Source organism: Sparus aurata, chromosome 11 (genome assembly GCF_900880675.1).
Source record: "Sparus aurata chromosome 11, fSpaAur1.1, whole genome shotgun sequence".
Lineage (NCBI taxonomy): Eukaryota > Metazoa > Chordata > Actinopteri > Spariformes > Sparidae > Sparus > Sparus aurata.
Window position 1 is genome coordinate 33,146,362 of NC_044197.1, and position 12,791 is coordinate 33,159,152.

Sequence of the window (12,791 nt, forward strand, 5' to 3'; positions counted from 1 at the left end):
TGATGTTTTCCATTCCCATGGCTTTGATTGACTTCTTAAAGGTTTGAAAGAACCGATCTGCCAGCCCATTCATAGCAGGGTGGTGTGGAGCTGACTGGAAGTGCTTGATGCCATTCATCTTCATGAAAAGTGTAAACTCATCTGAAGTAAACTGTGGACAGCTATCACTCACAATTTGCTCCGGCAGGCCGTTTCTGGAAAAGATGTTCCTGAGAACAGAATTGGTCCTTTCTGAGGTTGTGGATTTCATTTGTATCACCTCTGGCCATTTTGAGTGAGCTCTCAGGAACAGCGCATTGTTGTAGTTGGGTGGCTGACATCACTGGGATTCCTTTCCTAGGGTTGAAGATGGATACCAGAGGCTGGTGGTCTTTCACTTGTCATGACTGTAGATTCTTGTCCTTTGGTTATATTCAGATTTTGGTTCCGTGTCTTGTGTTTTCTTGCATTTTGAGTTCCATGTCTTTGTATCGTGTCTTGGTTTTGATTTTCCATGCCCCACTGTGTCTCTTGTCCTTTAAGTTTCTCCTATGTTCTCCCATGTTCTCCCCTCTGTCTGTTGTATTGTTCCCTTCATGTTTTCTCATGTGCTCCTCCCCCTCGTCACCACACCTGGCCTCCTCCCTCCTCTCTCTCCTCACCTGTTGCTTGTCTGTTCATCAGCGTCTGTGTATTTAGTCTGTGTCTTCCCTTCACTCCTTGTCCGGTCATTGTATTTGTCAGCCCCTGTCTGGTCATTGTATTTGTCAGCCCCTGTCTGCTCCTGCTCATGTGCCTGCTCCTGTCGTTTCCCAGTTCCTCTTGGTATGTGTTTTTGGATTTGGAGTTTTGCATTTTGCTTTTGATTCGAACTTTGTCTTTTGGTTTACACTTTGTCTAGTTCTTGTTTGCTGTTTTGTCTGTTTGTTTTTTTTTTGCACTCAGCTTTGATTTAACAAAGCTCACCTTTCGTTCCCCTTTATCCTTGCCTCCCGTGAGTAACTGCGTTTGGGTCCACCTCCTATATCCCTTCCTAAGTTTTCCCCTTTAAACCATAACCTGACATCACTAAAGTGAACCTTTGGCTGTAAAGGATATTGGTTTAACTTCTCTAGCTCGTCAGAAGTTATTAATCTTTGTGTCCTTGAAAGCATTTTCACAGTTTTCTGACCACTCCCATATGGCTCCCATCTGTAGCAGTGTGGATGCAATACTGAAGCAAGGTTTGGTAGAAACTTGTGGTAATAGTTGACAAGGCCTAGGTATGGTCTTAGTTTTCTTAGTATTTTCTGGACTGGGGGCTTTTAGCACCACTTCCACTTTGTCTTGTGGTTACATAAACCAAATCTATCAAGGACGTGGCCACAATATGATGATATCTCACTCTGGAAAAACTCCCCTTTTTTTTTTTCTTCGCCTCATCTTTGCTTAGGTTTTGGAGATGATCTTCATCATTCTTTCCTGTGATTAAGATATCAAGGTAACACTGCGTACTATCCTGAAGAATTTGTTCCATCGCTCTTTGCCAGATGGCAAGGGCTGATGCGATGCCAAATACAAGCCTTTTAAACTGGTATAGTCCCTTATGGGTATTGATGGTTAGAAACTCCTACTCAATTCCTCCACTTCCATCTGAAGATAGGCCTGAGATTTTTTGAAAACTTCTCCCCTCTAGCTAGTGATGAGAAGGTGTCTTTGATTTGTGGCAGAGGATACTGTACAGTACACAGCACCAGATTTATGCTCACTTTGAAATCGCCACATATGTGAACACCTCCACTTTTCCCTTTTTTTAGTCACTGGAACAATGGGTATAGCCCAATCATTCAAATCAACCTTGGAGAGAATGTTGGACGCCTTCAGTCTCTGAAGTTCTGTGTCGATTTTCAGACAGTGCATATGGCACTTAGACGTGCCTTGTGAAATCTCGGTCTTTGCTTTTACGTGTTTCAGCTTGCCAATGCCTTTCTCGAACACTTTTGCATGATCTTCTAAGAGCTGAGTCAGTCTTTGTTTAGAGCTACAGCCTCTGGCTTTTGAGATATTTTGAGGGCCTTAATTGCATGCCAATCAAGCTGGATTTTTCTTTAAAGAAACTCTAAGTTTTCCTTTGACCAACAGTCAATTGCATCATATGATGATTTTCCATATCTGTAGCACTTCTGCCCTTGTGTTATTTATGGACATTTTATGCATTTCATTTTCAATGCTTTTCTTTTGTGATTCTGATGATTCCTTAGCTGCTGTTTCCATTGAAATTGCAATAGCCAGTGCTTTTTCTAAGTCCAAGTCCTTTTCTGATAGTAGCCTCTTCTGTATGCTCGAGCAGTGCATGCCACATACCAGTCTCTCTTAATGCATCAGAAAGTCAGTCTTTGAAATCGCAATTTTGTGAAAGTTTGCGCAGTTCGGCTATGTAGTCAGAAATGCTTTAATCCTTTGTTTGATTTTTATGGAATCTAAATCTCTCCGCTATCACTAGGGGTTGAGGCCTTTAGATGGTTTTGCAAAGTCGTATGAATCTCTTCAAATTTCATGCTGGACGGTTTGGCTGGGCTGACTAGGTTGCGTACGAGATTGTACGTTTTAGCTCCCATTAGACTGAGAACGGAAATTTTCTTCTCTTGCTCCACTTCATTGGCATAACAATACAATTACACTCTTTATATGTACGCTCCCAGTCTTCATTAGCACTATCAAACTCGTCTACTTTTCCGACAAAAGCCATCTTCAGTCTGATGTTTACCGTTTTTAAGGTTGCTTATGTGTAGTTTACCGTGTGTTATGCATGGCCTACTCACACATCCTTCATTAGCCTTGCTATTCCTCTAGTGGTGTTGCTCGTTTTCACTCTCCTTCCCTCCGGTAGACTTCTCATTCCATGCACTTTAAAGTTCCATTTGCTTGGTAGGTTAATCGATTACTCGTCGCCAATTTGTCATGTCTATGCGACTACATATCAAAATAATCAAGCTTACTCGGAGTTCACACGTGAAAACATCACTTGGTTTTGCACATATATGTCAGGAAAGGGGGTGGGGTTGGGATTGGGACGCAGGTGCAGACCCAGGGGTGTCTCAAAGTTATTCTGGAGGGATAACCACAAAATCACCAAAGGGGGAAAAGAAAACCAACAAATCTGTATAGAGCCACTACAGGCTTCCCTAACGAAACAAAGTGCTAAAAGACTAAACTAAACCACCGCTGCCAAAAAGATGACCCAAAATCAAAATTGTCCAGGAGACCCAGAAAATGAGAGGCAACTGACAACAAATACACACAAGCTCTGAATTGAGAAGCCATGGGGAGAACCTCTCACTACCTCTGAAGGTGAGATAATGAGTCAGCGCAGAGCACTGGAGACTCAGGGTATATGAAGGCTCCCCACACCTGGGCTTAATCAAAGTCAATCAGTGCCAGACACACCTGGTTGCAGTGAGTGATTCTCCCACCACTCCCACAGAGCTGAAAGATTGAGTGCCCTCACACGAATACAAGCGCATGACGAATAGCCAATAGGATAACAGTGCATAGTGGAGTGCTTCCACTTAAAGAAATGGATCCTTATTAAACACAGCAATAGTTAGTTTCAATGTAGTGGCTGATTGGTACATATTTTTACACTGTCCACCATATTCATGCACAAAAACAGCTGTTGACCTTTTGAATGCAAGATGTAGAGTTAACACAAAAGAGACTGTCACTGTCAGGGTCACCCTCAAAAATATGTGCGTTACATCTTTGTGCACAATCATGCTTTTTATGCATCTCAGTTTTATCTATTTCAATTGATTTAAAGTATATCCCATCCATCATACCCACTATCCCAGCACTCACAGGTTGTGAGGTGAGGTACAACTAAATAGGTTGCCAGTCTATCGTAGGGCTGACATAAAAAAACATTTACACACATAGGTTAATTAGAGTCACCGGTTAAAGTGAACTTGCATGTCTTTTGTCGAAGAAAACCATAGCCCCTTGAGGACACTCACTGGGTGTTGCCCCTCACAGGTGTTGCCCCTGGGAAGACTAAATTCTCTGAAGACGGTGGCCACAATGGATTTGAGTATTTTAAGACTGAAAAGGACACAGAAATAATGTCCTCCACATTTGCGATAGTAAGGGTTGCATTTGTTGGCTGCATTAGTGGAGTCCTATTCCTTTTCAACTTATGTCTGAAACAATTAGGGGGAATCCTTAAAAAAGGACACGGCTAAGTATAGAGTTTATGAATGAACAAATACGTGTGTGTGCGTGCGTGTGTGTGTGCGTGTGTGTGTGCGTGCGTGTGTGTGATTACCCGCTAGATGAGGTGCTGGCCAGTGATCGTCTGAGGCTGACTGGCTGGTTGACAGATTGGTTGAGGTCGTAGGCCAGATGACCCTGGAGCTCCCCCATAGAGAAACTAGGACCTACGCCTGTGACTACTGGAGCTACACAAACAGGGAGAATATGCAATGTAGTAATGACAGTCACACTGAAAATTGAAAATCTATCTCTTTTTTTTTTAGGTCCATTGTACTAAACGTAACCTTGTTCAAACATTACAAACTGCATTAAACTGGGTCCTTAATATCTAGCTTCTCATGTTTTATCAAATTCAAATGGGTTTTGAATGTCATGTTGTCATGTCATGTCAAGTTTGGATAGGCACAGTTTTTTATGTTATTAAATGTTGGCATCCAGTAGTTGTACTCCTATATAAGAACAAAAAGCAATTGAAATATTCCATCCTACACCTGGCTATGATTGACACTATCAAACAATGATGTTTGGCGATGATCTTTTGTGCCACGGTGTCATTGAAAGACAGATATTGTGCTGAATTTGGCCGAGTTTTCTCAAGTCCACATTCTTACAACTCTCTCGCAACACAGACAAATAAGTGACTGCTATATTTCCACGTGCTTTCCAAAATAAAAGAAGATAACTCATGCACAACAGTGCTTCTCCTCTAGGTGCACATGCTACAATGTAAACTACAGTGGAACAAAAACAATTAATAGGATTTCCCTCCAAAATACACCATGAATGTTAAACTATGTTTGTTTTATATGACAGTGATTACCAGGCTCCAGTTAACAAATAGCGTTCACATCAACATTCAAGCCATATAAAAGTAACTGGAAAATCATGTTTACCAAATTTTGAGGATTTAGTTTTGTGTTAGGGTTGGGTGATATGGACAAAAAATCACAGTATTTTCAGGCTTAATGGCAATGCATGATATAAATCTTGGTATTTTCAGTGTTCAGTTGTTTGTCAATTCCACATTTGAGATGTCACAAGCAAACATACTGTGATCACAAGAAAATGCCAAGATAGGATTTTCTTCCCCGTATGAAAATATACAGCTGTATCACATGTAAATGACAATTTACATAAAATGAATACATAATACAAAGCAATGTTTATACCCATGGACAGGGTATGAAATGTCTGTATCGTAACTGTACTGCATCTTTGCATCGAATACATCTGTCTCACTATCACAAAACAGCCCAACTCTACCCAATAGAATTGTGGCACGCTATGATTCACCTCACTACCAAACATACACAAACCCCTCGCCTCACACAACCAAGCTGCTCTGTCTCACACACATGCTGTCACGGGGCCTACCGTGATATTTGGGGTTTTTGTTTGTTTTCTTTCCCCCTCCTTTTTCCTTCACCTGCTCTCTTCCTGTGTGTGTCTGTTTCCGTGGGCGTGGTTACCGGTTCCCACTGAGCTAAGAGTTGCACCTGTTTCCCATCAGCTCATCATCCTCTGGCTATAATACTCAGGTCTCACCACAACTCTGGTGACAGTGAGTTACTTCCTCAGTGAATTTTGTTGCTACTGAGTGTTTTTTCCAGCGTCTGTCTGCTCAGCTCTCAGCGCCTGTGGCATGCTTGAAAACACTCTCCCAACCACAGCACCCATCCTGCCAGCCCTTACATTTCATTCTGTAACATTTGTTTGTCAAATAAAACAACTCTTGGATTGTTTCTCTGTCTCTGCATTTTGGGTCCACACAAAAACCCCAACCCTCACACATGCAGCGCATTTCTCACAGACTGATTTCACACATATGCAACATGTGCACCGATCAGGCATAACATTATGACCACTGAAAGGTGAAGTGAATGATGCTGATTATCTCTTCATCATGGCACCTGTTAGTGGGTGAGATACATTAGGCAGCAAGTGAGTATGTTGTCCTCAAAGTTGATGTGTTGGAAGCAGGAAAAATTGGCCAAATTGTGATAGCAACTGGGTCAAAGTATCTCCAAAACTGCAGCTCTTGTGGGGTGTTCCCTGACTGCAGTGCTCAGTATCTATCAAAAGTGGTCCAAGAAAGGAACAGTGGTGAACCAGCGACAGGGTCATGGGTGGCCAAGGCTCACTGATGCATGTGGGAAGCAAATACTGGCTGGTGTGGTCCAATCCAACAGACGAGCTGCTGTTGGTCAAATTGCTAAAGAAGTTAACGCTGGTTCTGATAGAAAGGTGTCAAAAGACACAGTGCATCACAGTTTGTTGAGTATGGGCCTGCATAGCCGCACACTAGTCAGGCTGTGTGAGAATCAGAACTGGACCACAGTAGAATGGAAGAAGGTGGCCTGGTCTGATGAATCATGTTTTCTGTTATAACACTTGGACGGTCGGGTGCGTTTGCATCGCTTACTTGGGGCGACATGGGAAGAAGGCAACATGGCAGAGGCAGTATTTGTGTCCCAATTCAGGGACTGCATCCTTTGAAGGATGTGGCCTTTGCGGCCTTTGAAGGCGACTCCTTCTGACAGACCTCTGTCAACCATTGTTAAATGGGACGGTCTAGCCTTCAGATTATTTCCTGGTTACGTCATCAGATTTTCCCACCCTTACCTCTTGCGTCACGATTTCTCTCACCCAGGCCTACGAAAGATAAGTGAAAGAGTAGAAAGTAAAAATTTTACCAAGGACAATTTTTGATTTTCTTTTTAATCCTGCTGATTCTGGAGGAAGAGAAGAAGCGGCTCTGTCGGCGCCGGCTGGTATATTTCCGGTTAAGAGAGCACCATGGAGAGGTAAACCAGTTATTTGAACCCACTGTAATGTTATCATTATTATCACTATGAAAACTGCACCACATTATTTCACCACTGTCATTTTTTTGTTGCAGACCATGTACACCCTTTCATGGAAACGGTATTCCCTGATAGCTGTGGTCTCTTTCAGCAGGAATATGTGGTGCCACAAAGCAAAAATGGTTCAGGAATGTTTGAGGAGCACAACAACGAGTTTAAGGTGTTGACTTGGCCTCCAAATTCCTCTGATCTCAATCCAATCGAGCATCTGTGGGATGTGCTGGACAAACAAGTTCGATCCATAGAGGCCCACCTCGCAACTTACAGGACTTAAAGGATCAGGATCTGCTGCTAACACAATGGCGCTAGATACCACAGTAGTGGAGTCCATGCCTTGACGGGTCAGGGCTTTTTTGGGGGCACAAGGGGGACCAACACAATATTAGGCAGGTGGTCATAATGTTATGCCTGATCAGTGTGTGTTGCATTTTAGAATAATTACCACACTGATTGAAATGGATTAGAGGTGTGTGGTGTGTGTGTGTGTGTGTGTGTGTGTGTGTGTGTGTGTGTGTGTGTGTGTGTGTGTGTGTGTGTGTGTGTGTGTGTGTGTGTGGCGGTAAATCGATGTCAATACAATTAGAGAGACACGCAGCAACGCATGCACGCATGATTATTTTGTTATGCGTGCGTGCGTTGTTACGTGCATATTGTATTTCACGCGTAACAAAAAGCTGCGTACGTATGAAGCAGCGTGTGCACGTCTGTCTGTCACTGTTTGACAAATGTTGTTAGACGTTCACACGTACGTGCGTTCGCCGACTCTGATGCTTCGCAGCCGGAAGTTGATCTGCAGCTCGCACACCAGTTCGCGTACATGAACGCCTCACATAGTTGGCCTTTTCATTTTAACCAACCAGGGGAGGCAGCAGTGAGCCATACTTTGCCTGCCGGAAATTCAGAAGAAGAAGAAGACGAAGACGACGACGACGACGACGGAGGATGAGAAAGGTGACTGGGAAATGGTTAATATTTACGTATAAATACATAGGTCATTTGTGTTGTGTAAGTTTAAAAGTAGAGTCTGGAGTATTGCTTGTTACAGTTTGTAAACAAAACATTGAAACTGGGCCCCTCCTCTCAGGCTCAACTGTGAGTTACCAGGACCACAAAGGTAAGGAAATACAGTCCGAGAGCAGCGCAGGTGCCTCCGTCACCAACACCGGGAGCCTCCGGTGTTGGTTGCCGTTGTGGTCGGCTGGGAAGATGGTATTAGCGGCGGATGCTTACCGCCACCGCTAGCCAAAGTTAGCATCGAGTTAACTCACCACCCCAACAGTCTACAGTCTAGGCTTTAGTTGTCAGTGATGAGAATCGGCCCGCAGCTCCAGCGCTTCACTCAGGCTATATTTCTTTTTCTTTGCCGTCCTGAGTGCTGCTGCTGCTGAGAGAGAGAGACGTGCTAGCACCATGGATGTATTGTTATAATAGATCCATGCCTAGCACTCAGCAGCATCAGAAACAGCTAGTGGGGCTAACGGGAGGGCTACACAAAGCCACCACCACACAGGACTAGAAGCCAGGTGATGATTAAGACGGGTTTCATTTTTAAAAGTCTAGCGTTTATTTTGGGCAAAAAACTCAAGACTCAACCTTTTAACAGGGTTCATAAAACTCATTCTGTGCCTTAGACAAGATAATAAGGTATTAAGCACCAGAACTGCGCCCCCTGCTGTCGAAAAGAGCCTCCGCAGAGTGGGTTGATGCAGCAGGTGGAAAATGTATATTGTTAGTGCTGCTAATCAGTTAGCTCGTTAATGCTTATTAGTTGCTAATAGTAAGAACTCTCCTACATGTTCTTGTATTATTGTTGTATATTGGCTGTTGTTAATTAAGCTGAATGATTCATTCTTATTTCTATTGGTTGTTTACCATTCCTGGTACTGTATAGTTAACCATGTACCTGCTGGTCTGATAACTGCTTTTTATTCTCTGTTACAGAACCACACAACTTTCATATACCTTCCACACACACATACTCATCTGTCACACTCACACCATCAACCATTCCTAATCAGCAGTTGAGAAACTAAAAGGATAGTTTAACAACAGATCCACTCAGACACATGTCACACTGGTGAAAAGCACCTGTAGAACTGAGTTTTGAGAGCTTAAAAAAATAGTGTTGCCTGTAACGTTGTGTCTGGTTTTCACCATTTTATATACCTACACTAAGCTTGTCCTTTTTCACGTCAGGTGTATTGTTGATACAGGGCTAAACCAGGGTTTGACAAGAGTTGCCAGTGTCTGATTCTACACCGTAACACAGCAGAGTGGGCGGGGCCTGCAGACCGACCCAGTTACACCTGCAGTGAGCAGACAGAGGAAGAGGAGTGTGAGATCCACGGGGAAAGAAGCAGGAGAAAGAGAACGACAGCTGTCGCCAGCAGACGGGCATTGACTGTCGGACTAATTGAAATGTGAGTTTATACTCTGCCCTAGGGATGTAATGAGATCAAAATCTACAGTATTTGCCGTCATTTCATACCATACATGTTCACAATAATATTGAGACACTTTTGTTATCATGATATCGTGGTATTACCGATATGTTACATCCCTACTCTGCCTCCATTGTGCGAGTAGTGACCCCTGGTCGTGGAAAGTTATTGTGAATGTGTGTAAAAGTACAGTGACTGAAGTCCTCCCCCCCCCCTCCCCACATGACAGCGTAAGAGGCCGGCGCCCAAGGACGGTGTGACAGCAGTGGTGCCAATGATGAGAGTGATGTTGGCCCGAGGTGACGGTGAACAGCTGATACTCTGCCCCATCATGTGAGCAACGATCTTAGGACGTAAATGAAGTGGTGTGCATGTATTGGGTTTAAAAGTGCAGTGACTGCCATCTCGTTTCCCCCACAGCTCCCGAGTCTGCGCCCGGCAGAGGACAGGACACAATAACGGACCCCTTCCCCCCAGACCCCATTCTATAATTTCTGTGAATAAATATTGTTTTAAATGCCCTTTACGGTCTCCAAGCACTTTATTGGTTATCGAAACACACGTCATATACGTCAGCGTAGATGAGAGCCAGGTCAGAGACAAGAGAGACAATGAATGAAATCCCGCGAAATGATGCGCGGTCAATATGACCGCTTATGGCTGAAATAGGTAAAACAAATCATATTTTCTTTTCCTTTTCTGTAATTTATATAAAAAATATTCTCAATTAAAATACAGACACTTTTAGAAAAATGGTTAGAAGTCTGTAATGTTTGCATTTTGTTATTAACATCACAGATTGATAACTTAACTGATAATGTTCAAAGTTATTATTATTAGTATTATTATTTCACATAAACACACAGTAAGTATAACGGTACTGTGCTAGGTATTCTTTTCGTTAGTTCTTTATTGCTTTAGCAATATTGTTGTGGCATTCATGGCAATAAAGCGAATTTGAAATGTATTGAATTAATAAACCTTTAGATTCTTGATTCTTGCCTGTAGAAGTGTTGTGTGTACAAATGAGCAATACATCCAGATTTCCTGAGATTTGTATTGTCAATGGGAATTTAAATTTATATATCAGGCGATGTTTTCTTCATGGAAATTATTTTTCGGGCCAACAATTACAATAGAGAGGGATCCGTTGTGTGACAGTGGAGCGGAGGGTCAGCAGCTGGATTTTGCACGCACGGTCAGTATTAGTAGGTGTTTGAGGTTCATTACGTTTGCGGACATTATTACATTCAATGTAATAATGTAACAGCCTTTGCGTGCGCACAGTTTGCGTGTGTAGGCCCGTGGTCATGATAATCCCCTCTATGGCTATAAGGGATGGATCAACTCATCCACTCATACATTGTTAACCTTCGACAAAGACAAGTTATGTTAAAACGAACGAGCAGAGGGGTCATTCCCCGGCAGATCGCACCCATGGGCCACACTTTATTTCAGAGTTACAAACAGATCTGCCCAGCAAACATCAGAACGCAGAGTGCAGCCTTTGTCTGTCACCTGGTTCAGCTGCCTGCGTAACTGGATGTGGGAATTTGATGCATTTGAAGCCGCGACATTTGGTCAGAAACGTCATATATAATAACATTGTTTCGAGTCGTAAACAGTTCTGTAAGTGGAAGAAATAAGAATCAATTAGGCTATTAGTGTTAGTCCTTCTTCATATAAAGTTGTGTTACAGTCGCACAGCTGGAGACCGCTAAGTTAGAGACAAGAGAGACAATGTATGAAATCCCGCAAAATGATGTGCGGTCAATATGACCGCGTATGGCTGAAATAGGTAAAACAAATCACATTTTCTTTTCCTTTTGTGTAATTTATATAAAAACTATTCTCAATTAAAATACAGACACTTTTAGAAAATGGTTAGAAGTCTGTAATGTTTGCATTTTGTTTACATCGCAGATTGATAACTTAATTGTGATAATGTTCAAAGTTATTATTATTATTATTATAATTATTATTATTATTATTATTATTATTATTATTATTTACTGTGCTAGGTATTCTTTTCGTGGTTCGTGGTGCTTGGAGCAATATTGTTGTTGTGGCATTCGTGCCAATAAAGCGAATTTGAAATGAATTGAATTAATAAACCTTTAGATTCTTGCCTATAGACTGATAAGTGTTGTGTTTACAAATGAGCAATACATCCAGATTTCTTGAGATTTGTACTGTCAAGGGGAAGTTAAATTTAAATGTCAGGCGATGTTTTCTTCATGGAAATTATTTTTCGGGAAAGACAGAAGGAGCGCGGACGGGGGATCCGTTGTGTGACAGCAGAGCGGAGGGTCAGCAGCTGGATTTTGCACGCACGGTCAGTATTAGTAGTAGGTGTTTGAGGTTTATTACGTTTGCGGAATTGTTACATTCAATGTAATTATGTAACAGCCTTTGCGCCCTTGCCTTACAGCGCCTTTGCGTGCGCACAGTTTGCGTGTGTAGGCCCGTGGTCATGATAATCCGTCTATGGCTTTAAGAGATGGATACACAATCAATTTCATGTTTATTGAATCAAAAACACATAGGTAGCCTATTGTCTTCTCCTCTGCTTTTTTTTTTCAAAGACAAACTGAGCAGCAGTGCTCGATCCACTCATACCTTGTTAACCTTCCACAAAGACAAGTTATGTTAAAACGAACGAGCAGAGGGGTCATTCCCCGGCAGATCGCACCCATGGGCCACACTTTATTTCAGAGTTGTGCGAGTGCGGCTGGAAGTGGGGATTCCAGCACCACGGATAGTGCGTGTAAAAAGATTAGACAAACGTTTAAATGTGTTTGCTGCAAACCAAAATATACTATATAATAAATGAAGATAGTGACATAGGTCTATTAGCAATAAAAGGTAATGAGTTGTGTGAGTGCGGCCGGTGAGCGAACGGCAGTGTTTGATGTAGGAAGTAATGTAAACTTGAAAATCAATTTCGGAACAGCGGTGTTTTGAGGGGAGGGTCGGAACAGCGGTGTTTCGGAGTGGGGCTGTTTCACAATAGAAGGCTGTGTCGGAATGGAAGGCTGTCCCCTCACTCTGGGGTTAAAATGAATCATGTCATGCAAAAGCCTATGTGTCTGTATCTCGCATTGGATCGATTGCACCATCTACTGGATGAAAATGGAACACAGAACAACTACGCGAGGCGTTCATGTACGCGGACTGGTGCGCACGGTGCAGATCAACTTCCGGCTGCGAAGCTTCAGAGTCTGCGAGCACACGTACGTGTGAACGCCTAACAACATTT

The 12,791-nt window shown here is 42.7% G+C and overlaps 1 protein-coding gene across 6 annotated transcripts in view; it reads right to left on the reverse strand.

The window, feature by feature from the left end:
• nfic (nuclear factor I/C) overlaps positions 1 to 12,791 on the reverse strand; it is a 209,864-nt gene that overhangs the window by 81,093 nt on the left and 115,980 nt on the right. For 4 of the 6 annotated variants that reach the window (XM_030432866.1, XM_030432865.1, XM_030432867.1 and 1 more), the window contains exon 7: positions 4,280 to 4,412. The exons of the other annotated variants lie outside the window; for them this stretch is intronic. In XM_030432866.1, the coding sequence (XP_030288726.1) occupies positions 4,280 to 4,412 (133 nt within the window). The remainder of the gene's footprint in view (positions 1 to 4,279; positions 4,413 to 12,791) is intronic. 6 annotated transcript variants of the gene reach the window in all.